General features: G+C 40.6%; 1 protein-coding gene across 1 annotated transcript; it reads right to left on the bottom strand.

Moving 5' to 3' along the window:
• Positions 1–915: 915 nt before the first annotated feature.
• Positions 916–25995, bottom strand: hmgcra (3-hydroxy-3-methylglutaryl-CoA reductase a). Its single transcript, XM_017440744.3, has 20 exons — positions 25904–25995; positions 24310–24486; positions 19749–19860; positions 19550–19637; positions 16329–16413; positions 16142–16247; positions 14557–14663; positions 14357–14473; positions 14115–14275; positions 13609–13838; positions 13351–13523; positions 11734–11928; positions 11276–11434; positions 7905–8062; positions 7688–7793; positions 7063–7233; positions 4815–4955; positions 4579–4737; positions 2035–2189; positions 916–1308 (listed from the first exon to the last, which is right to left on the bottom strand). The coding sequence occupies exons 2-20, from the start codon at positions 24472–24474 to the stop codon at positions 1251–1253; spliced, it is 2646 nt and encodes an 881-aa protein (XP_017296233.1). The 5' UTR covers positions 24475–24486; positions 25904–25995; the 3' UTR covers positions 916–1250.
• Positions 25996–26717: the final 722 nt, after the last annotated feature.

Below are 26717 nucleotides of genomic sequence, written 5' to 3'. Positions count from 1 at the left end.
AGTTGCTGCCATGTGATTGGCCGATTAGCTGTTTGTGTTAATGAGCAATTAAACAAGTGTACCTAATAAAGTGATCAGTGACTATAGATTTTATATTTATTTAGTTTGTTCATTCCTTCATACATTCATTTGTGCTTTCATTCATTCATTCAATGCTAATTGATTTATTCATTTTATTTCTTTATTTATTATATTTTAAGCATTTGTTCATTCATGTTTATTATTTGTTAATTTATTCAACTGTTCTTTTCTTTGTTCATTTATTCGTTCAGTTGATTATTCATTAGTTCATTCATTCATTAGTTCATTCATTCATTAATTCATCATGCACTTTTTGTCTATTTAATACATTTTTCCCTTTTTTATTCACTCATTAATTCAGTCATTTATTTGTTTTGTTCATTCAGTTATTCATTAGATTGTTCATGCAATGAATACGTTATTTTATTTTTTCCATTCATTCAAGCATTTATTTGTTTATTTATGTTCACTTATTTCTTTGTTCTTTTACTAATCCGATCATGCATTAATTTTTTTTTCATTTATTTATTCATAAAAGAGTTAGTTTTTGTTAATTCATTTTTTATTAGTTCTTTTTTGTTTATACAATTGTTTATGTTTTGTTTACTTGTATATTCATAATTTATTCATTTAATTGCCTATTGATTCTCTCCTTTATTTACTAATTTGTTTTTTCAATCATGCATTTTTTTCATTTATTCATTTGTTTGTTCATTTGTGCATTTTATGTTTGTTTATTTATTTGTTTTTAAATGTGTTCATCCGGTCATTTCTTCATATATTTACACATATGATTCTTTCATTGATTGGTCGATTCATTAACCCATTCAGTTGTTCATTTGAACAGCAGCATCACCCTGTGGCCTCACAAATGGTTTCAAACCAAACACAAAGTTTAATGTAACACCTAGTTTATTGGAAGTATAGTTCCTGTGTGCAGAGCTTGGTTTGTGGAAACAAAAAGTCTGATCTGTTTCAATCTTTTTGACATCCTGGTTATCTCTCGGTCAGAAGATGCTGCTGTGTTTCATTAAGTCTTGGAAGACATCTGAGATCTTTTCCTCACTGATATGTGATCAGTCCTTCAAACTGTCGATATCTTCAGAGCTTCAGTGTTTTCTCCTCTAAATTTAGTTTGATTAACCCTCCCCTGGCCTTCGGGTCAAATGGAGCTTCTCTTCCTCTCTTCAGTTACGGGGGCTGCAGGAGGGTTAAAGGGATCGAGCTGTTCAAGTGGAGGGTCTCCTGGTGCAGGCTGACTGGACCCCCTGTAGGTCTACCTTAGACCTGCAAACACACAGTCAGATCACAGTCCATTACATTTTATCACCCACTGTAAAGTCATTTTTAGAAACATGTTTTGGTCTGTGGTGGGGGGATTAGAGTACCCATAAAAACATGCATGGGGAAAGTCTGCAAACGCCACACAAAGAAAACCAGGAGTTGAAGCCTGGACCTTCTGTCTGTGGGACTCTAACAGTAACCACTGCCCCAACGTGCAGCCCCTGCTACTAACACAGCAGAATAAGGTTTCACCATTGACTGTAGAAAATACTAGACATCCGACACAAACGCAGAACTTGAAGCTGAACTATAAGTTGAACAGTGCACAACAAAAGACTGATGGTCACACATGTGAATTTTTATGTTTCTGTAGTATTTTATGTAGGAGATATGAGGAGGTAAAACGAGCCTTTGCTTCCAGTTTCAAAGAAACTTTAGTTTAAAAAACCTGAAGTCTTAAGTGTGCACTCTTTGCAGAAAACCATAATTCCTAAAGCAGTGAGAGACACACTGGGTGAAAGAAGAGAAAAATATCTTTGTGTTGTTGTATAGTTTGTGTATGTCCTAAAAAGATTTGTGGACGTAAGAAGGGTTTCTTGTCAAAGGTTAGTGTGACATTAACTCTCAGTTGAACAAAAAACCTAAAAGCTTAAACTGTGATTGTGGCATCAAAATCTCATCTCTCCTACATGTTCCTTGTTTGTCACGTGTTACGGTCCTTATGTTTACCTGTTGTGTGTCATGTGACTCCTGACAAGGTGTCCTGCAGCGAGCGCGCTCATCAGGGAAAGCTCTCCAGCCAGAACTGTAGCACACACGATCCGGGCCAGCTGACGGGCGTTCTCTCCTGGACAGTCCTGACAGGCTCCCTGCACGCCTAACATCTGCACACACACACACACTTAATTATGACCTCTTTTACAAGTTTAGGTGTAAACGTAATGATGATCGTAAGAATGTCATAGTTTGGTATTTTCAGTTTGTTGTTTTGATTATTGTCTTGTTTTGGTTTGAGTTGTTTAGTTTTTCCTGTTCATGTTTGTTGTCATCATTCACCTGTCCTCTGCTCAGTAGTTTTCTGGTTTCCTGTCACACCCATCTCCAGCTGTCTTCACTCCTAATCACACACCTGTTCCCACTTCTCCTCATCACCCTCTGCTTTAAAACTTGGTCTTCCTCTCCACCTCCCTGCCGATTCATTGTTGTTTGTTGATGTTGCTCGTAGTATTGCCTTGCCTTGCCCTGTTTCGTCTCGCCTTGTCCTCAGTTTGGATTTCTGTTGTAGTTAGTTTTGCTGCCACGTCAGCCTTTTGTTTTCTACTTTTGTTATTTAAATAAATCAGTTTTTGTTTTTTTTTGAAGATGAGTCTGCATATTGGGTTCGCCTCGCTGTCACCACGTCATGACAAAGAACTATTCTTTAAGTTGGTGGTTTCCAACCTTTTGTACTATCCAAAGGGAAAAGGGTGATAATGTTTTTGTCTGTGTCTGTCTATAACTTTAGCAAAATATCCAATGAGCCACTTAAGAGATTTTACCAAAAGCTTTAAAAAGTTCTCACTGAATGTACGTCTACAACTGATTTAACTTTTGGGGTCAGTCCAGTTCAATATGGCCTTTGAAGCCAACTAACCTCATGAAGCACATAAATGTCTGTAACTCAAATTTTGTTTGGTAGTAACTGATCATCATCCTCAACACACTCTGAGAAAGGGTTGCATGTTTGGACTCCATCATGCAACAGATTTTTTAAAAACACAATTCCACTTTATTTGCTAATTTAACTTTCCCTTTCAGAAGTTCTGATCTATGAATGACTGTACAATTCAAATCCAAACCTGAACACGCTAACACACCCCATTTTGTGCTAAACCACCCACCGTATTTTCCACACTGAAGAGCGCACTGGATTATAAGACACGCTGTCAATGAATGGTCCATTTTCAAACTTTGGTCATATGTAAAGGCACACCGGACTATAAGGCGCATTGAGCGAAACAAAACAGCCTCCTGTCTTTTCAGAGAATACAGCACCAACGTAAGCATCAAGTATAAACGCCTCCACCGCTCGCTCAGGTCCGTGCACAGAGCCCTGTGTGACTATAACTGAGCCTTAATGCTGCAAGAGGTGCAGCTTTGTAGTTTACCAAAGTCCTACTAAAACATCACGACTTCTTACAGATATAAGGTGCTCCGGATTATAAGGAGCACTGATGTTTTTTGAGGAAAATGAAGGCTTTTAAGTTCACCTTATATTCCGGAAAATACTGTAATTTCTTTTAAGCAACAAAGCCACTAACCTTCTGTCAGGTGTCAGTCCAACCCACCTGATGCCTAAAGGTGTGCTGATTATGTTCAACGCCACTACTGTTTTAATGCTCAGAGCAGACCTGCATGATACATTTGTTCAATAATAGCAACAGTTTTGAAGAAAGAATAATCTATCGCCCGTTCCGGAGGCAGCAGCTTGAGCAGGCCACCTCTTCCAGCTCTTCTGGGAGGGTTCCAAGGCCTTCCCTGACCAGCCAAGAGACATAGTCTCTCCAGCGTGTCCTAGATCTTCCTTGGGGTATCCTTTCAGTTGGACATGCCCGGCAGGCCCTAATGAACTTCAGGCCATAGCTCCTGGAAGCCACATCTGCAACAGAGTCTCTGAACATGACCCATTCAGAATGAGCTGAATGGGCCCATTTTCACGTCCCCCACTACTTGGGTGGGTTTACCAGATCTGTCTGCCAGCTTCCCTTATCAACTACTGTAACTCACTACCAGGTGGTAATCATTTGACAGCTCTGCCCCTCTCTATGCCCGAGCATGCAAGACATAGGGCTGCCGGTCTGATGACATGATTCCACATTCAACCTATGACCACCCTGTGCTCAAACATGCTGTTTGTTATTGTCAGCCCCTGCCTAGCACAGAGGTCCAATAACAGAACACCGCTTGGGTTTAGATCAGGGTCCTCCCAATCACCCCATCATCACCCACATGGGAACTGAAGTCATCCAGCAGAACAGTAGAATCCCCAGATGACACGTCTTCCAGGACACCATCTAGAGACTCCAAGAAACTTGGGTCTGTACTTTAACCAAACAACTGAAAAACACATCCTACAGAAAATCCTCACACTGTGTGGAGACGAGTTTATTTTTGGTATTTTGGTTCAGACATGTGGCAGACGGCAGCAGGACTTGTTCCCTCTTTAACAAGTGAACGTGTGTGTGTTTTCATTCTGTTTAACCATCCTGTGCCTGCTGATGTGTGTGTGTGTACCTGGAGGCAGGCCTGCTGAGGGGGCAGGTTGGTGCCTCCTCCCACGGTACCCAGTTCTATGGAGGGCATAGTGCAGGTGATGTACAGGTCCTCCCCTGTTGGTCCTGAAGGCTCCATGAGCGTGATGCAGTTACTGCTACCCACTGACTGAGCTGGATCCTGGAGAACACACCTTCATCATTCATCTCTAGAGTTCACTGACGTAATGTGAAATAAATTCATTGAAATAACTTTACCTGCCCACATGCGATGTAGATGGCAGCCACCAGGTTAGCTGCGTGTGCGTTAAAGCCACCGATGCTTCCTGCCATGGCTGAGCCCACCAAGTTCTTCTGGATGTTGACCTCGATCAGAGCCATTGTTGTTGTCTTTAAGACCTGATCCACGGGACAGAGAGGAAATATGAGCCACTCTGAACAACTCCTGTGTTCCTTTTCCTACAAATGTTTGCTTTGTTATATAAATATTTTTACTTATATATGTTTTTATTTCTCTGTCTAAGATAAAAATGGTATTTGTTTTAGGGTTTTTATCCTGCATCATTTCCTTCAGTGCAAAAGTTGTAATCTACATTTTATTACTTTGCTCCCAAATATTCTGAATTTATTTTAAGCTTTTACAGATTTAGACTGGGACTGGTCTGCATTTTAAGAAGTTCATTTTCCCATCATACCTTCCCTGAAATTTAGAGGCCGTCCAAACTGTGAATAAATAAAAGTTTATCATTTTAGCCTTGCCTCCAGATAGATATGGTGTTTTAGGAACTTAACATTTTACAACATATGCTTAATCTTTTCATATTTTCACCCATGTAACAAGATTTTCAAAATATGCCTGTCATGCTGGATGGAAACGGAGGCGAACCCAGAGTGCAGACTCATCTTTTCAAAAAACAAAAACTAATTTATTAAATAAAGAAAATAAATAAAAACAAACCGCTGACATGGCAGCAAACTAAACTTAGCAAAAATCCAAAGCATGGCATGGCAACGAGGAAACAAAACATAGATTCAGCAAACAACAAACAATGATCCGACAGGGTGTGAGAGAAATGACCAGGTATTTGAACACTGGGGTTGACGAGGTAAATGGAAACAGGTGAGTGGGGATAATGGCAGACAGGTGGAGATGGGTGTGGCAAGGAAGGCAGAAGAGTGACAGGGGAGGAGTGAAATACTGAGACAGCACAACCAGAAAACAAACCAAACTGAAATAATAACTCAAAAACTCAAATCCTCACAATGCCAACAAACATAAAATACAAAACAGTGTGACAATATTGTAAAGAACTCTTTGCTGAAAACTTGGCATATCACAACTTAGGAGGAGAAAAGTATGAGGCCTACCTTCAACCTACAATCTACCAACACATAAACTAAATCAGTAAATCATGTTTCCAGAATAATTACAAACAAAATCCTGAGAGATGCATGTGACCAATAGTAGTGTTTGATACGGGCACCATGTTGGGAAGATGGCGCCACTCACGGCCAGCTGATTCCTGTTCTGATTGCTTTTTGTTGGTTGTGGATTTTTGCTTTGACATTTCTGTTTTGCTGATCTAAAATCTAGAAACACTTCTTAGTCTCTGTTATCTGCAACTGATGATGTCAGGTTTAAGTTTTTCAACCAAACTACCTTCACATCTGTCAGACATATTGGACTATCTGCGCTCTTTGACCCCTGAGGAAACGCAGAAAGCGTGGAGGTTGGCTGGTGAGGATCAGAGGGTATCTGATGTCATCCAGATACAATTCTAGTTTTTTCCACCTTTTTATGAGTCGGTACATGTATGAATGGATTCAGTCCATGACTCAATTTCCCTGTTTGGATCTATTACCAGAGTCTTCCACTTAGCAGTGTTGGGAAAGGATTCCCAGACACAGCACAAACATCAGGAACCATTGCTGGCTGGCCTGTGGACCTGACTCTTTGTGTAGCTTTGCTGAACACTATGTCACTAGTCAATAAAACTTTCATTCTGAAATATTGTTTTTTTACCTCCCGAGAACAGGATTTTATGTTCCTGACAGAAACTTGGCTTCATGTTGTTGAGTCAACTCCATTTTCTAAACTTCTCCCTCCTGGCTGTACTTTCATTGGTAAAAGAGGTGGATTAGCCTCTGTTTTTTAAATTCAGTTTTAGCTGATTCCCACAGATTCTTACCTGGGTTTTAAGCTTTAGATGGTGGAGATAAACCTTTCTCCTCCTTTATTCTGTGCCACAATTTACCGACTACCAAAGTACAGCAAAGATTTTATTAAAGACTTTAGTGATTTAATGACAGGACTTATGCTACCATCTCTGTTTTGGTACAAAATGCTGCAGCTTGACTCACATCTCACCTGTCCTGACTTCTCTGCATTGGCTCCCCATTACAAGTTATCTTTTTTATATTGGAGAAAGTATTAAGAAAAATGATAATATGAGAACCCATAAACATGATTGTAATAGCTGAAGGGTGGGAGGATGGCTCTTCCTACCTCCCGGACCACCTTTGCTGGGATAGTGGCCTCACAGACAGCAGACTTGCCCCTGCCCTCGATCCAGTTGATGGCAGCTGGTTTTTTGTCTGTGCAGTAGTTTCCACTGACAGCCACCACCTGCAGCTCAGGGAAGTGCTGCTGCAGTCGGTGTAGAGCCTGCTCTGTGCCCTGCAGTAAACCAGGAGGTAACCATCAGAACATTCAATGTGACTTCTGCAGTTTGAAGTATCTCAACATGCTGCCATGGCTGGAGGCTAGTTGGAAGCACAAATAGCAAACAAATTGTGAGGAAATAGGTGAATTTTCCACTGCAGTCTCACTGTTTTTGAAAATCACTGCCTATTTTTGTGTGCATGGATTGCAAAACTTTATTCCAGGTAGTGCACATTATTTGCCCATCTCCTTCCAGATTTACCCACCTGGACCCTGAAAATTTGTCCATTTTCTCACAATTTTGAGTTGCCAATTAGTCTTAAACCTTCACATTATGGGGCTGGGGATGAAACCCCTGATCTCCTGATTAGATGACCTTCCTACCACTGGGATAAATTAATTCCCAAGCCTTTAGATCTAGTTTTATAGAATCTTAGTCCACCTGCAAAAATCATGTTCTGAAGCATACCTTAGAGATCATGTTCATCCCCATGGCGTCTCCAGTCCTGGAGTGGAACCGAATGTAAAGATTTCTTCCAGCCAGTCCAACCAGGAGCTTCTGTAGTCGAGCAAACCTGCCAAGAGCCACCATGTTGGTTTTTTATATACAATTTAAATCTGAAGAGCTGGAACTGGATCTGTAGTCTCAATAAAAGGTCTAACTGTAGCAGAAAGTTCAATTTTACCTGCTGGTGTTGTCAAAAGCATCTTTGATATCTTGAAAACCATCTGGTGTTTCGAGCCATGCTTTGACCTCAGCAGCTCTGCAGGCAGAAGGGAGTCTGACCACAGGTCCACGGGTCATACTGTCGGCTAGAACACGGCTCATGGCTCCACCACCCAGCTGCAGCAAGCAGACCACAAGGAAGATACAGTAATTAATAATGGATGGTGTCATCAAAGAGACAGCAGTCCCTCTGAGTTCACAACGCACACTGGACAAATTTATGGAGCCAAAGGTTTTCCTGTATTATGGGTATACCCATATGTGTGAGTGTGTGTGAGTGTGTGTGTGTGTAAAGATTTTAATGAAGCTTTCAGGAAATAATCATTGGATGTACATACAATGTGCATACAATACATTTTGACTCCAGCTAATTAGAGATTTCAATGAATTCAAAAATAGCTCTAACTCAATCAGTTTCATAGATATTGACCTAAAATCTGGGTTGGTAGTAGCTGAGAGTCATCCCAACACATAATCTGAGCAGTAACTGGTTGCCCAAGATCTTTGATTAAAAGTCTGCCATTAACTACTTACAGTAAACTCTGTCTGTCTGTTATATATATATATAAAAAAAACACATCTTATGAACCACTAGAGATTTTAATAAACATTCATGAAATCATTGGATGTCCATCTGCAACTGCTTAACTTTTGGACCCAGCCCAATTCAAGATGACTGCCACGGCCAACTGACCTCAGAAAACATAAAAATCATTATAATTCAGTCAATTTTACAGATATTGACCTTAAATTTGGTCTGAGGGTACAGAGAGAAAATTGATGATGAGACAAAGCAACTTTGCTTTAGTATAAAAATGAGTTAACCACAAAGAGAATTGCTTAACTGAGTTATCTCGTCAGAAACACGCCGTTGTGCAACCATTGCTGAAGAAATCCAATCTTGATTCTTCTGTTTTTTTCAAATTTTAGGCCTATCTCAAAGCTTCCTTTTTTGTCAAAGGTTTTAGAAAGGATTGTTTTTATTCAGCTGCAGTCTTTTTTTAACACTCACAGCATCATTGAAAAAAATTTCAATCAGGTTTTAAAACTCTTCACAGCACTGAAACTGCACTTTTAAAGGTATTTAATGATCTTTTATTAGCTACAGACTCAGGTATTCTCCTCCTTTTAGATCTGACAGCCACCTTTGATACAGTTCACCACAGTATTTTGCTCTCCAGACTTGATTTATGTGGTATCAAAGGTTCTGCACTGGACTGGTTCAGGTCTTATCTGTCAGATAGGAGTTTCTCGGTAAATATCGGAGAATTTACTTCCCCCTCAGCTGCCCTCACCTGTGGAGTTCCTCAAGGATCCATTCTTGGACCTCTGTTGTTTTCCATTTACATGCTCCCCTTAGGTTCCATTTTTAGAATATTTAATATTTCTTTTCATTGTTATGCAGATGATACTCAGATTTATTTCCAGTGGAAGCACAATCATCAGTTCTCACTTCAACCACTGTTAGACTGCCTTACTGAGGTAAAAGCTTGGGTGGCTTCAAATTTTAACTTCAATGAAAATAAAACTGAAGTTATCTTGTTTGGTTCTAGTGGTAATTGTAGCACATCACTTGCTGATCTTGGTAGCCTCAAGCAGTTTGTAAAGTCTCACGTAAAAAATCTTGGAGTAATTTTTGATTCTGGTCTTAATTTTGAGAAACAGATTAGTTCTGTTGTTAGAAAGTCCTTTTTTAAATTGAGACTTTTATCTAAAGTGAAAATATTTTTATCTTTAAATGACTTTGAACGGGTGATTCATGCTTTTATTATCTCCCAACTGGATTATTGTAACTCTTTGTATGTTGGTGTCAGCCAGGCCGGCCTCTCACGACTACAGCTGGTTCAGAACGCTGCAGCTCGTCTCTTAACGCGAACAAAAAAGCGTGAACATATCTCCCCAGTGCTCGCTTCCCTTCACTGGCTCCCCGTTTGTTTTAGAATTGATTTTAAAGTTTTATTGTTGACTTATAAGTCCCTAAATGGTCAGGCACCTGCATATTTGTCTGATCTTCTGCAGCCTTATGTGCCCTCTAGATCACTTAGATCAAGTGCCCACGTGTGCTTAGTTGTCCTGAGATCCAGGCTGGTCCACAGAGGTGATCGGGCGTTTTCAGTGGTAGCTCCTAAACTGTGGAATCAGCTGCCCCTTTATATTAGACAGGCTTCAACACTTGGTGTTTTTAAATCTCTTCTTAAAACACATTTATATTCACTGGCTTTTAATACATTCTGAGAATTGTAATGTTATTGTATTTTTGTATAATGTTTGTATTGAATGTTTATGTGTGCAGCACTTTGGTCAACAACAGTTGTTTTTAAATGTGCTTTATAAATAAATCTCTCAGCTCTGCGATGCTTGCTTCATTTCTGAAAGACCATGTCTATGCAAGACGTAGCTGCCACCTTCTGTGATCTATAAACAATCAAATGCAGCCTCAGACTGGTCTCTGTGGTCATTTCACAGAACTGTTTTGTGAAAAAGCCTAATAATTATCTTTTAAGAGTTTCATGAAAATTTGTCTGGTAGTTTATAGCATATTTTGCTAACAGACAAACAGGTTTGACTCCAACAGTTAATGCCAAGTTATTGCACAATCAGTTGTGCTCAAAGTTTGTGTTAGGAAGGTACTCACCTACTAACGCACCAAATATTAGCTTAATATTTGTAAAATTGGCTTAGTTATGACCATTTTTGTGTTTTCTAAGATCATTTGGCTGTGGCAGCCATCTTGGATTGGGTTGAGTTGAAAAGTTAATCAGCTGTAGTCAACCCAATGAATGAATCATAAAATTCCTTCAGTGGTTCATGAATTGATTTCAGTAGTTAATGACAGATCTTGTGCAATCAGCTCGGGCTCAGTCTCAGCTACAAGCACACCAAATTTTCAAGTTATAGCTATTTTTGTATTTTTGTATTTGCTAAGATTGCTTTGCTGTGGTGGCCAGCTTGAGTTGGCTGATGGCCATTTTCCACATTGGTCCCGCCCAATTTCAGCTTGCTTCTTTGTACTTCTTGGAACTGCTTATGCAGCAACCACAGCATTCATTTTTGTTATTTACTTTTACAAAATATATTTAATGTATTCATTAAAATGGCAACATGTAAACCAACAGCATGGTCCTAGGAAGAGTGCAAATGTCTCCATGATTTTTCCTCCAAATAAGTGTCTACACCTGACACCTAGTTGGAGGACAATGTGGACCTGTGAAGTCTAACATTTATCAAATAAAGAATTATTATAAAAGTTACCATCAGAAAGCTCTATGAGCTGCAGATGTTATCATTACCATGTGTGGGAGATGTTTCAGATATTTCCAAACAACTCACTGCGATAGCTCGACAGCCGCGGTTTGTGCTTGCAACAAGGCAGCCTTCTGTCGTTGCCAGGGGAACCTGAAACTGTTTCCCATCCAGGTGTAGTGGTCCAGCCACACCCACTGGGACAGGTATGTAACCAATCACATTCTCACAGCAGGTGCCCAGAACCTGAGAAACAGAACCATGATGAGGTCTCAGATTAAGACTGAAACCCATTCATTTATACTCTTATCAACATCTTTATTCATGTGAACAAAGCATCTTGTTTGTGAGCCAAGCAAACAAAGACCCTAATGACTCACTGATGGAGGGGAGGGAGATTAATCTGTATGTGATTTTAGCTGCTTAAACGGAACATCTCATGCAGTTTAAAGCTTGAAATTCACCTCATCAACTACAGAATAGCTGCTTTGCTTTTTAAAACTTTTTGGATTTGCCATATACTAGATGACCCCAGCATATCTCACCTTTGAATAATCGTAGTTGGTGTATGGCAGCGAGGAAAGTGCCAAAGGAGAGGGAAGCTTTGCAGAGATCATCTGTCTCCGTATCGACACTCCTCTCTCCGGTGTTTCCATCATGGCCTCCAATTTGTAAGCAGGGACGTGTTTGGAAGCCACCAGGAGCATGACCTCAGCATCACTCAGATGAAAGGGCCCCAGCTGCAGAACACACAAACCTTTCAAGTTTTGCACATCTAGAAACTGGAGTTTTTGCCCATTCTGCAAAACAACTCAAGCTCACTCAGACTAGATGGAGAGCATCTGTGAACAGCAATTATCAAGTGTTGCCACAGATTCTCACTTGGATGTATGCATGTCTGGACTTTGACTGGGCCAACACATGAATAAGCTTTGATCTAAATTCTTCCATTTTAGCTCTGGCTGGACGTTTAGGGTTGTTGTCCTGCTGGAAGGTGAACCTCCTTTCTTCCAACAACGGCTTTCTTCTTGCCACTCCTTCCTAAGGGCCAGATTTGTGGAGTGCAAGACTGATGCTTGTTCTGTGAACAAATCCTATGCTATGTATCATTTTCCTTCCACTTAACAATCATATGCTACTTTGTGTCGGTCTATCATTTAAATTCAATACTTTTAACAAATTGTTGGTTGTTTGAGGACCCAACAGTTTAGGCATCAGGTGGGTGACAGGCAGGCAGGTAAAAACTCAAAAGATGAATTTTTTTTTTTTTTTCAAAACCAGGAGGTGCAAGTGACAATAAACAATACTGACCAGGTGCATTACGTATGAGGACCTGACAAAATTTGAGTGATAACAAGGAGCTTAGGGATGCTTGGAGTGGGGTTACTGAGTGAGAACCAGTGCAGTGATTACAGATGAGACAAGGGGTATAAGTGACCAGGCAAACAGAGAAGCTGAGGAAAGACACTGGTAGACAAATTAAACAGAAACTACACATTTTCAAATACTGAAAACACAGAAAAACAAGATCTACAAACAAAGGCCAAAAAAACCCCAAACTATTATAATACTTTGAAGTTTGTGGTTGTAGTGTGATAAAATAAGGAAAAGTTTAATACTTTTTCAAGGCACTGTACATTGGCATATTATTCCAGTTGTGCCTTAACAGGTATGGGCATGGTGCAGTGCTTTAAGCAATTATACATTTTTGTTTGTAACTTTGAAGGTATAAATACAGGTCTTGTACAGGTCTTTTCCATACCTCTGAAGCCCTGATTCACAGAGAGTCACAGGTCTTGCCTCAGCCCCCATAGTGCACCACAAGTAGCAGTACCAGTACTCCTGCTTTTTTATGTTCAATGTTAGATCTTCACACCTAATTACCCTGTTCAGACCGGGTTGTTGTTGTTTTGTCTCCAGCACCTCCTGCTTTTGTTCTCTTTGAAATAAATGCATTTTTTTGGAATTAACCTGCCAGCCTGTTACCTGCTGCTCTGCATTCTTGGGTCCTCAACCAACAACCCAAATATTTCACATAAATAATAAAGTTAAATGATTAAATAAAAAGACAAACTGGATGCAGCATAAAACAATCACATCTGCCCACATCTTAAATGTTCTGACTTTTACCAAAAAAAAGAGAGATTTTAGTTATTTCTCACCTGAGGGTTTTCAAAGATGGACACGCACTCATCCAGTCCTCTGGGTTTCTGAGGACAACTTGGCACAGCGACCTCAGACTTTATCTCTTCTTCTTCTTTTTCTTCTCCAATAACAAACAAGCTCTTCATCTGACACTGAGTGGTGAGGGCTGGAAACGGCCGGATAACTTCCTCTGCAGAAACAAGACAGAGTTGGATACCACAGAGCTGCAGCAGTTTACCACCTCCAAAATCACTGCAGAGGACACACACACACACCTCTCTCCTCCATGCAGGCGGGAGCAGAAGCTGAGGGTTTGGTGTCAGGTAGCTCCCTAATGCAGCAAGTCTCCATGTTTAGCAGGTTTGGGGTTGGAGGAGCCAGAGAGATGGGGCTCTTCAAGGACAGCACCGACTCAGTCTCAGCCTGCTCAAAGAAGATGTACTTGACAGCCAGCAGCAGGGCCAAGAACAAACAGATCACCTGCTCCAAGTCCATGGTTATCATTCTGCAGGAGAAACACAAGAGCTTAGAGATTTCTTTGGAGCACGCTAAGGGAGTTCTACCAGACTGAGGAAGAGATTTTTACCAGATAGAAATCATAATTTCTATGAGAATGAAGAAGTATTTTATACCAGACTGAAAAAGTGATTTCAAACAAACTAAAGAAGATGGAAACAGAGATTTGTACCAGACTAAAGAAGAGGACTATGGCTTTGGGCGAATATGGCTTATTCTGTGTTTCTCACTCAGACAGTGCTGTAATGTCAGCTGAGTAAATCACCTGCTCAGATAGAAGTGCCACAGAGGCATCACAGGCTCAATTCGTCTGGAGGAGAGGTGGTGCAGGTCCATGCTGATCTGGGGGTCAGTTTCAGTGGTGTTTGTGGATAAGTCTTTGGAAATCCAGCGGCTGTGGGCATGAACCATCACCAGGCCCAGAGTCTGCACAAAAAGGAGAGTGCTCAGGTTCAAAAAGTTCACTTTCAAAACAGGAAGGAAGAATCAAAAGATGGCAGGTGCTACCATGATGACTTTAACTCTCTGAGTTACAGGGTTGGGTTTGTTGTCTTCCTCCTCCATCACTCTGGAAAAGTTACTTAACTGCCAGATGGGATGGCCCTCCTGACTCTCACGGGACAACTGCAACAAAAACAACTAAATAAACAAATGCAATAAATCAAGAAAATAAAATAAAACACTGACACCACCTGACACGTCCTTACCTCCAGCACCAGAGACACACATGCAGGGAAGAATGTCATGAACACAAAGTAATTGGCTAAAACTGACATGCATCCAAAGCCGCACATGATCTCCAGCTGCCGAACACCTGAAACATGTGAGAAGAACTACAGCCATCACACAACATACATACTAAAAAACACACAAATTTAGACCACCTGAAACATGCAGCAGTCAGACAACACACACACACACTGTACAACAACAAACAGAAGACCCAAATCACAGTTTGATTCTTTAGATTCAAACTGGATTTATTTCTTCTCAGTGACACCATTACCTGTTAATCTACACATGATGTGACAACAAGCTTTAAATCAAGATGTACTTGGTTCAAATAAGGCTGCTTTTATAGAGTGGAGCAACACATCCGGGTTAAGTACCCAGCCCTTAGGCTCTGTGCATTGCTCCGCCCTCTTTTGGGGAGAAGACAAAGCTCCGCCCCCTTTTAGATTAAACCAGGCCCATCAGTTTGACTGATGGTAAATGCAGCTCCTGGGGTGTTTGCAAACAAAAAAAGCATTCAGTAAGAATTAAATATTGCCTTAAAGCTTTTTTTTTTTACCAAAATATTACAGTATAGTCTGTCAGGCAAATCATTATATAATGTTATTGTATTGTTATCAAAAATCACTTTAAATATGGACTGAAGTTCATCAAAATGGTACCACCCAGAGAAGGTGAATCCTTGGTTAGAATTTATTTCTTTCAGATGTCAAAAACCTTTTTACGAAGATGGGTTTTGTTTGTTGTTGTTTCTTCTGTCTGTCCTGCTGTTTTACAATAAACTACAGAAAACTAATAAAATCTGCATGCTGACTAGCATCCTTCTTGGTGAGTTAAACAGTAGTACTTCAGTCAAAACAATAGCATGGTTTAAAAAGACTCTAAATGTACATGTAGAATCCTTCTTTAGTGACAGAAGAAGTAACAGATTTATGTTGTGATGAATTTCATACGACACAATACAATGAAACAAAACATCTCCCACCGTTTCACCATTTAATCTCTGCATTGAACTGAAGCCATAAATCTTTCCTTTTACTGCCCCTTTTCTTTTAATAAGGCAAACAAAAATAATAATGTGTTTGGGTCTTTATTATTATTATTATTTGCTTTGCAAAATGTAATGTAGAAACTTCTTGGCATGGCATCTTTTGCTTTTTGTCTCCAGCAGTTTTCACACCATTTATTTTCACTTTAAAGGGGGCGGAGTCATTTGAAGGACAGGAAAGGGATGAGACATCACTCCTTTCCACTGGTTGAAACTGAGGGATTCAAGCTTATTCAGCTGTACTGTAGAACATTACCACAAAGTAAAAGAAGGAAAACGCTGTTTGTAGACAGGATTTCCCCTTTTCATTTACTAAGTTTAAATTCTGTGCATAAAAAGTCACAACAGACATCAAACCTTAGATGTTCATTTTGTACTGCATAAAACATCAATGATTGTCAGTTGACTGGCTGACACATTTATCACCATTAAGAATTAAATGGACGAGCTGTGATGTTATACAATGCAGAATGAAACCATGGTTAAGGATTATTATATGAAAAGTGAAGTACCTGACATGGTTCCCACACCAATCACTAAACACTCCACTAGAGCATCCAAAGTGAAGGCTGGTCCTAGAACAGCCATCCCTGAAGCAATGTTCTCTCTCACTTCATCCTGAAAACAGCTACACTTCAGAGAACAGCCGAATTTTACAAAATGACAGGGTTTTATTTTGTTTTGTATGTGTGATGATACCTGAGAGTTTGAGCTCAAGGCGAACTTGGCGAGCGTGCATGCTTTAGACAAATCAATGAGTAGCAGGAAGAAAGGCAAAGCTTCACTGGAAGACACACATGCGTTAGAGCTCACAGTGGAGGAAACCAATACAAATCAGAAGTAAAACTAGAGAAATTGTACTTTATGAGAAAATGTTGTGTGAATGCTGAGTGCTGAATGGCTTTTCTGAAGTTTGTCAAAAGAAGCTAAAACTGATTTTTTTAAAGGTAAAACTATCAAAACAAAAGCTGAAATGAGCAGAACAGCAGCTAAAAACTAAACAAGGAGAATAATGGCTAAAAGCTACAACCAGCAAAACATTAGCTAAAAGCTTAGACCAGCAAAACAGTAGCTAAATGCAAAAAATAGCAGAACAGTAGCTAAAAGCTAAATCGATCATTTTCATTGGCCATGTGTGCATAGAACACACAAGGAATTTGTCTCTGACTGGTGGTGTCTCTTAGGTAGTATACAATACTTACACAATAAGGTATATTTACAGATATTGCACAGTATACAAGCAGTGTGCTTAGGATGAGTCTATAAAATGATAACATGCAGTATGACTCATTTAGATGTTAGTTTGATGTGACATGAAGTGAGATGGAAAATGGAAAACGTAAAAACAGAGGTTAGTTAGTTGTTTAAAAGGGTGATGGCTTGTGGGAAAAAGCTGTTGGTATGGCGGATAGCTCTGGTCTGCAAACTCCCGTATCTCCTGTCAGATGGAAGGGAATTAAAGAGACAGTCTCCAGGGTGTCAGGGGTCAGAGGGGATTTTCTCTTTCCATTTCCTGTTTCTTCTTAAGATGCATTAGTGTGGATGGAGGGCAGCGGAGCTCCAGTCCCTGTTTCTGCTGTCCTTGCGGTCTGTTCCTGTCTCACTTGGTGGCTGCTCTGAACCACACTGTGACGGAGGAGCACAGGACTGATTCACTGACTGAATCAGCAGCTGCTGTGGAAGGTGATGCAGGAAGTACATCCTTTGATGGGCCTTCTTGTTGCTCTCCCACTTCAAGTCTTGGGAGACAGTCATTCACAGAAACTCAAAAGAGTCTATGGGTGACACCGGGGAGCTGGATATAATGAGGGGAAGCAGAGATGGGGGGTGTCTCCTAAGATCCACTGTCATCTCCACAGTCACTTGAATGAGTCTGAAACTTCAGGATTTTAATGGCTGGGAGTAAGTAGTCATTAGTGTACAGGGAGAGAAGCAGTGACGAGAGGACACAACCCAGGGGGGCATCGGTGCTGATGGTCCGTGGGTCTGAAGGGACCTTTCTCATCCTCACCTGCTGTCTCCTGTCTGTCAGAAGGCAAATGGCAGGGGGACCATCAGGGGTCTTGTAATGTCTTTCAGGTGGGCTAACAGTAGTTGCTCAAAGGCTACCGAGGCTACAGATGTCAGAGCGACAGGCCTATAGTCATTCAGATTTGTGATGGAGGGTTTCTTGGGGACTGGGATGATGGTGGATAGTTCGAAGCAGGAGGGAACTTCACTGTATATCTCGGTGAAGCCAGGTCTTTGTTTGCATCAGCAGGAGAGAATGATCTCCTGTAATTGGTGATGCCCTGTAGTCCTCTTTACATAAATGTAGAGGCGCATTTACACGTAAGCAGTCACCTGGAAAAGTTATTAATGTTCCAGTTTCACTTGAAAACAGGGCCAGAGTTGTTGGCCGAAATCCTGTTATTAAGCTTTTCATAAGAGCTGTTTTTGGCTGCTTTCTTTTGCTCTCTCTGATGTCATCTGGTTTGCCTGTCCGGACCCCTTTCTCCACTATGAGGATGAAGGAGATCACTCAGTTTGAATAAAAACCTCAGCATTATGTTTTTAAATGTACAGAAGATGGCACACACACATCTTCACAGAAGCTGATGTATAATGTCACAGTGTCAGGTTGTCAGATGTAGCATTAAACACACCAATCTATCCAGTCGAAAAGGTCCTAAACAGTCCTTGCTCTGCTTCACTGGTCCATTTTTTCACAGTTTTAACTACAGGTTTAGCACATTTAAGGTTCTTGCTGTAGACTGGAAAAGATGAACCAGGCAATGATCAGAATCCCAAAGCAGCCCGGGGAACAGAGTCGTGTGCACCATGAAGCACAATGTAACAATGGGCCAAAACATTTTTTCCCTGGTGGGACAGTTGATAATCTGTCCATATTAAATTTGGCTTTGTTAAAGTCCCTGAGAATGATGAGAAGTGAGTGCAGGTGTTCTAGACCAGCCATCTGGTCAGCCAGAGTTTGCCTTGTTCACACTGGCCTGAGGTGGAATAAGAGACAAACTCCCACGGCTAATAGAAAGGTTTTCAGTTCAAAAACGTGCAGAACTTAACACCACAACATCCGTACACCAGCCTTCATTAATATGTTCCGCCATGTTTTGTTTTTCCTGAAAGCTCCACTACTCAATCCACATGGAGTTGGAAGACGGGCAGATGCAGAGTAATGTCAGGGATGGATTCACTGAGCCACGTTTCAGTGAAACACAGGGCAACAGAACATGCCAAATCTATTTATTTTGAAGAAGCTTGTTCATTTAGTTTGGTAGGGAACAGAGGTTCACAAGGTGCTAGATGGGAGCAGGCTTCAAAATCCTTGCTGCCACTGCTTCATCCCTAGTTCTGGTCTTTATTCTGCATCTCCAGGTCCTGCAGAGAACCGCTGCTCCACCAACTAGGATTTCCAAAACTGCAGGAAAAATGTTCAAGAAAGTCTGCCGGATAATCAGAAGTTAGTCTCTGTTGTAACCGATTCAGTTAGAATGGCCAACCAAGCAGAAATTAGACGCAAACGAGCATATAGCAAGAGAACATAATGTGAGGCTGCCATCCGCAGCGCCACTACAGCACAAAATCAACAAAACAGCAGCTAAAAGTTAAAACCAGCAAAACAGCAGCTTAAAGCTAAAATTAGGGGGAAAAAAGCTAAAAGTAAAGATTTCAAAAGGAACAAAGTTTTTTCAAGTTCTTTCATTTCAGTGAGAAAACAAGGTAAATAAAGTTAAATATATCAAATAGTTAAAAATACTAAAAGTCAGTGCTGTGATGTCATAAACGAGCTGAACTTTGTACTTTAATACTTGAAAGACTAAAATAGCTGAAAGTATGCTGAAATAGTTAGTCCAAAAAACAATTGGAAAAAAGTATGTCAACTCAGCAATCACACAACTATAAAAACTAAATTTACTTACTTCAGGCCGGTTAACTCTTTATCAAAAAAGTGAATGACGACTGTGCTGAACACAAAGCTGGAGAAAATGGTGAACAGACCAGCGATGCCTGAAAAATGGGAGAATCAAGTCAGTTTTTCTGGAGAGTCACATTTAATAAACCTTGCTCCCGTTCCAGGAGAACATCAACATGTCTATTCCCTGACCCAAACTGACTCACCCAGAATATATTTGGAGCCCAGCTGTCTCAGGCTCTGGAACTGGAAATAAATGTAAAGAATCGCAAAACATCGTGTGATGGTCAGGATGATGATGTCACTGCTCAGTACTTCCTGTAAGAACAGAACATGATGGGAATATAAAGTCAGGGTCAGACATACAAACAGACTGATAAAAAGGCAGAAGAATGTTAGACATAATGTGAAAAAGAACAGCATGTAAATATGTGTCCCTACTGAGTCCTTGGGCCAAAAGAGGAGATAGAAGCCATTGACATCAAGACAGTTTGATTCAGACCTTGTAAAGTATCTCTGCAGGTCATCTGGAATTACTAAGACAGGCGCATCTCTATATGATGCCCAGTCAGATGGCATGGTTAAAAGACTGAACCAGCCTTTATGTCCACATGTTCGTCCTGTGCTTTTCAGGAAACAGCTTGAAACTCAGCTACAAGAAAACTGCTGGATGACTCGGCCCAATGGAGGAATAAGCTTGCTCCTAGATGGAAGGACCCTTTCAAGGTTCAACATCAGATGGAGAAAGATGGGTCCCTGGTGTTAAATACGAGATCACTGACCCAAAGAAGGTACACTCACACAGACTTCAAGCTTACAGAGAGGCCTTGCCACCCCCAGTCACATCCCAGTTATGCCCATCAGTTGTCCCATCATCATCGCTCACAGCTTTGTCAAGGCTGTGCCATTTAACCCTCCCACTCCTCCACACATGCCTGCACATGCTGGATTTCAACCCAGCCCAGATCTACAATAAGGGCAATTTGGGCATGTGCCATGGGGCCCTTGTTGCAAAAGGGGGTCCTTAGTAATGAGTAATATATATATATATATATATATATATATATATATATGATGTATGCTCAAAGTAGGACTATGCAATTAATTGTTTTACTCCCAATGATGATAAAAACAGGTAAATTGACAACCGATTACTACTAAAAATATTCTGCCATATTCCCGTTTGCAAGCGCCCTCTCATCTGCCTCCGGAGCAGCACGAGCTGCTGCTGCCCATCTGTGATTGTGAGAGGAAGAGCAGACACATAGAGAGCACCACACTGCTGCTTAAAATGACATTTAACACCAAGAACAACTTTTAAAACAGCACAAACCATGTGTAAACAATGTGTGGGATTTGGGAGAACAACTTTCTGGTAAGTTTTGTTGGTACATAATGGATGAAACCACACAGGAAATATGTGACGACTTAAACAGTCCAGTTAGGGGAAGACAGAGCTGTGGAATAAGATATTCTGCTGTCAAAATAATGAAACTACAGCTGTTTCCAAAACATCATTAAAGCCTCAAAAAAGCTGCCTGTGATGAAGTGGCTGAAAACTGCAGCTGAACTTAAAGGGAAAATAAAAGATAACAGCTTTGGAAGAGAAGTATTTGGCTTTGTCAAGTAAATCAAAACATCATCGAGAAATAGAGAAATCGTGTGTTCTTGACTAAACATTTTAACTCCTGTGATGTTACTGTTCTGAATAACACCCTAACTCAGGGCCTCAATAAAAAGATCAAAGAGTAAAAGACTCGTCGGGCACCCCTGACGTGTCCCTCTTTTCAGGTCAAATGATTTTGAGAGGGCTCCATTAACTTTAAAGGTGAACTGAAATCAAATCTCAAAAAACTGACATTTTATGAATGTTGAACCGACGGCTGGATCTCCGTACTAAGATAAAAATTTTCAGATTTGGATTCTGATGATCACCAGGACCGTTATGGCCGACAAAACAACACCCATAACGACCAAGTTGGGATTGTTGAACGGTGAGAACTGATTACCCCCAGACCATTGTCATGACATCACCACACAAAACTAAAAATAAATAACACCGGCAGAAGAGAGCTAATGTTGCTAACTTGAAGCTAACCCGATGCTAACTCATTCAAAACATGATTGCGTTTCAGAGTATCGTTCATGAACTCTCACACCAGAGTAAACTAATCAGACTATGACATTAGTTTAATCACACATGGATTGTCTGTATATTTTCATCAATAACAAACTGCTGTGAATCACAAACTGATCTCAGGCTGTCGGCCTGTAAGCAGCTCAGACCTTTTAATGACAGCGTGTCTTCACAACGTCATGTTTGAAGTTAAACTTCCTGTTTCCCATCTCCTTCTCTGTGGAGATGTCATCTTCTGCATTTGCCTTTCTTTTAAAATTAAAAATAGTTGGCAAAACGTTGTGCTCTTTTGGAAGCCAGTCCACTGCCTTAACAAGGAACAAGGGTCGGAGCGGTGCTCCTCTTTGAAGTGGTCCAAACCAGAGTTCTTATAGTAATTCCCACATCTGAGTTTATGGATCTAAATCTGAGGAAGGTTTTTATCTTTTAGGAAGCCAAAAAATGAAACCCCAGTGCTTTTTTCTGTCTGGTTTGAACAATTAATTACAACGAACTGAACTAAATTGTACCGGTATTGATCCACTCACCGATGAACTGCTGAATGTTTGTGAACCTCAGCGGCTCTGTGGACGTCACACATCAGGGGTGGTCATGGAAAAAGACAAAAACACCCGAGTGTTTTCTACAATGTTCTGTATTAAAAAAGTAGTATAATTTTTTTTTAATTAAAAATTTTACAATAAGCATATTTTATGATTTTAACTGACATTGGGTTCAAAACACTTCAGTTCAGCTTTAATTCTTTAAAGATTTATATAATGCTTAGATAACTGTAATATATGATTGGTAAAATCAAAATTGCTTTAGAAGTTTGTATAAAAATTCCCAGTTAACACGATCAAAAGCCTTTTCAGCATCGAGACTCATAAGAACTGTGTGATTTTTATTTTTAACCATGTGATCCATTATGTGTGACATACTATGAACACTGCCTTGCGTCTCTGTCTCTAGCTACTGTTCTCTATCTGGGTGAGAACGTTTTCAATTATTTTGGCCAAAATATGAACAAATATCTTATAATCTTGGTTGAGCACACTAATAGGGTGGTAATTTCCACAATCAAGGCTATCCTTTCCCTTTTTGGCAATTAAGGAAATAGATGCATCATTCCAGTCTTTAAAACATAACTGAATGTGGTTTTCATTAAAGGCCCTGGTGCTTTGTTTTAGTCTTGAGTTTGAGGCGACCTTTTTAATTTCAAGATATTTCATCGTCATTATGATTACAATATTAACTAAGACATTTGTGATTTTTATTCTTCCATATTTGAGCAACTCTACCTCATAGTCACTGTCTAATCAGAGCATTTTGTTCTCAGACTGCAGGTTTACTTGTGGTTCCTAGAGTTTCTAAAAGCTTTCAGTTCTCAGGCTCCTCTCTTGTGGAACCAACTTCCAGTTTCTGTCTGTGAGGCTGACACCCTGTCTACTTTTAAGACTTTTTGATCAATCCTATAGTTAGGGTTGGCTTGGGTTTCCTGAGGGATCCCCTAGTTATGCTGCTATAGGCTTAGACTGCTGGAGGATAAATTAACCCCATTTCCTCACTCTGCTGCTCTTTACTTGCTCTACTGTAATTATTTCTATCACTAACATGGTTTTCTTTGTCTTTCTTCCAGTAGAAACTACACCTGGACCAGTCACTCTGTTTGTCTCTTTCCTGTCCTCTCAAACCCCAGCCGGTCGAAGAAGATGGCCGCTCATCCTGAGCCTGGTTCTGCTGGAGGTTTCTTCCTGTTAAAAGGGAGTTTTTCCTTTCCACTGTCTCCAATGTGCTGATCAGGATGGGACACTGTGACAAAATGAAGATTCAACACAATCTGCTGACTTCCTTAGATAGATAACTTTTACTAATTAGCTTTTTGTGATGTTTGTGTATGTTTTTGTACAGTGTTGTGACTTGGCACTATAAAGAACTGAATTGAATTGAACTGATGAAGATGGGTGGGTGCAGAAAGCTGGTGACCAGTTTACAGTGCAAAACAGTGCAAGGTATCTTGGGATGGTACGACTGGGGGTGGGGGCGGGGTATAAATCCTGACTTGACTGCGACCTTTAGCTGCTCATCAGCAACGTTCTGTGCCCTCTCCTCAACCTCTTAGTTTGTCTCTTAGTTTGTCTCTTTCTTCCCCTTCATCACCTTTAGACCATGTGGGCTCTTGTGGGCCCACAGGGACTGTTGCTTGTCACAGCCTACAGGGGGCGTTATGTTAGGCATCCTCTGAAGTTGAGAGACTTAGTGGACTGAAATGAAGTCATGAGAATCTCTACTGCATGCTAAGATGATATGGGATGCTGCATGTTGGAAATGCACTGTTCATATGTTCCAGCAGCTTACTTTGTGCCGGTGTGCCGTACTCATGCTTTGTGGATCTGAATGTCTGTTCAGATTACTACGTTTACAGTGATTCACTGCATATTTGTTGTTTCTGTTGTCAGAAATACAGACATTTCTTTTACGAGGGGGGACAACTGTGAGTGTAGTTATTTTAAGAAGGCATATTTATGATAATATTCATTTCTGTAAGCAGGAGACAGTAAAATTGTCTCTTTCAGGTGTAAAAGTTGCAGACCCCTCCCTTAGTACCAACTCTGCTAACTGACTCATTGTTGACCCTGTTGTCGTCTCACCTCCTCTGATCTGGGGCAGTCCAGGTTCCAGCCACAGATCTGATCATTTCCAGTGAACATGTTCATGGACATCATGCAGATGGTGAGAGTGACGGTGCCAATGATCACCTCCCAGGGGTGGGAGGCCACCAGGAGGCCGTGGGCTCGAAACAGAGGACTAAGCATGGTGAGACTCCGCTGTGAAGCACAAGGACAAACACAAGTACCAGAGTTACAGCAGGAACCTGTCTTTACATGAAGGCTGGAGAAAACTACACGTGACTAAACATAACAAGGGAGATTTGTACTTCATAAATAGAGAAATTTGCATTTTCCCTGAAAATGCACTTTGACTCCTGAGTGCTAATGACTTTGCTGAAATTTGCAAAGAACTGAATAGTTAGATTAGTTAGTTAAACAGTTAGAACAGAAGTTAAAAATTGGAAAACAGGAACTAAAAGTTAAAATTAGCCAAAACAAAATAAGGTGACAAAAAATGGAGCAAATGCCTGGAAGTAGTTTTCAAAGAGCGCAGAGTTGTTAAAATATCTGAAAAACTCTGCGTCCATTTCAATGAGAACAAAACTGTGAATAGAGTTAACTGCTTCAAAAAGTATAAAAGTTACAAAAGCCATAGTTGTAATATCCTGAAAGAGCTGAAAGGTTTGCTGTATAAACTGTCCAATTAGCTGAAAACATCCTAACGTAGTTACAGTCTAACAGATGTACAGAAGAAAGTGGAAACAGGAGAGCTGGTTCATGTTCTGAACATGACACATGTGAGCTGTTTGGATCTACACATGGACACTGTGACACTACTGAACCTCTGACCGGCGAATATTCACTCTGCAAGTTCAAACAGGAAACCAGGGTAGTTTTTGATAAAAACTAAACAAAGAGGTTAAGGTTTTGCTTACAATTACTGACCTCAACATATAATTGCAATGCTGAAGAGCTAAATGAGTAAAATCACCACCACCAAAGGCAAAAGGGCAATAACGTTTCTGCCCATATGTGTATTTGCCTGTTTGTTAGTAAAAAATGTCATAAACCACTGGTCAGACTTTAATGAAACTTTCAAAAGGTAATCAGTGGATGACCATTTTCAGCTGATTAACTTTTGGAGTGAATATAATTGAAGATAACAGATCTTGAGCTGAAATTTGCTGTGGTAGTAGCTGAGAGTCATCCTGAGCACTAACAATCTTGTAATATCTCAAGATTGTATAAAATCCTCTTACAAGACTTGACCAACTGATAGTTTGACTTCTTTTATACTTTAACTCACATTTCAGCTGTCTTTCTGCTATTTTGTGGTAAAATAAAACTGTTAAATTTGAACAAATCCTGACAGCTGCCTAAACTCTACTCCTGCCCTTTATTATTATCATTTATCCCTCAGCACTAACCCAGTTATTCTGATTAAATCGAGTTATTATCATCAGTAGATGCAAAGACCAGTTCGTTTAGTGCTTACTTTGTGTTTTAAACTAATTCTCCCCAGAGTCTAAATTTATCTGAGCAGTTTACACCACAGGTTCAAACTCTGCTCAGCCGCTTACACCACTAATCTTCTTTATCTGTAGACGAACAGGGTCCGCAGACACCGACTCACCTCGAGCAGAACCGACGAGACCCGGACGCTGCGACCCGAGGAGGAGACTGGCCCCGAACCGGACCGGGCAGAGGCTTCAGGACGCTTCAGCACCGATGGAATGATAGTAACGCTGCGACATCATCCGACCCTGCAGCCAATCACGGCCCTCACCTGTCTCCCGAGCTGCGTGGCCACGCCCCGTTGCCCCGGAGACCGGAGTAAATGGGCGGGGCTACACGGGAGGCGCTGATCTCGCCACTGCGCTGCCAGTGGGCCGGGGTTCTGGAGTGGGTCCGTTACAAGATGGGCCGACAGGACGGGGTTTGGTTTGTTTTTTCCTGTCTTCGCCCATTTTAAAAAACTTTTGGAGCCCTTTATTTTAAAACAATAAATAAATAAAAATTTAAAACTTCTGCTGATAGTAGCTGAGACTGATCCCCATCTGCTTAAAACTGCCATTACCTTTTGAAATCATGAACTACTGAACATATTTTACTGAAACTCATTGAATGTACATTTGGAGTCACCTCAGTTTAAGACAACACAAAATAACTATAACTTGGTTGGTTTTACAAATACTGAGCTGAAATCTGGAACTTGTTTAACAAGCTGAACAGTTCCTCCGTTTATTGCTGAATGGTTTATTTGATGTTTTCCAGCCTGGTTTTAGTCAACCACAAGACAGAAGCAGCCGGTCAGAGGTAATAATGATTTTATGGTTAGTTTTAATATCTACATGGGTTCTCCTTGACCTCAGCGCAGCTTTTGATACCATAGATTAGATATTTTACTACTGCATCTTCAACAGTTGTGCTTTAAGGCCATTCTCAGC

Source organism: Kryptolebias marmoratus, linkage group LG1 (genome assembly GCF_001649575.2).
Source record: "Kryptolebias marmoratus isolate JLee-2015 linkage group LG1, ASM164957v2, whole genome shotgun sequence".
Lineage (NCBI taxonomy): Eukaryota > Metazoa > Chordata > Actinopteri > Cyprinodontiformes > Rivulidae > Kryptolebias > Kryptolebias marmoratus.
The sequence above is the reverse complement of the archived record's forward strand: the minus strand, read 5'-3'. Positions and strand labels throughout refer to the sequence as shown.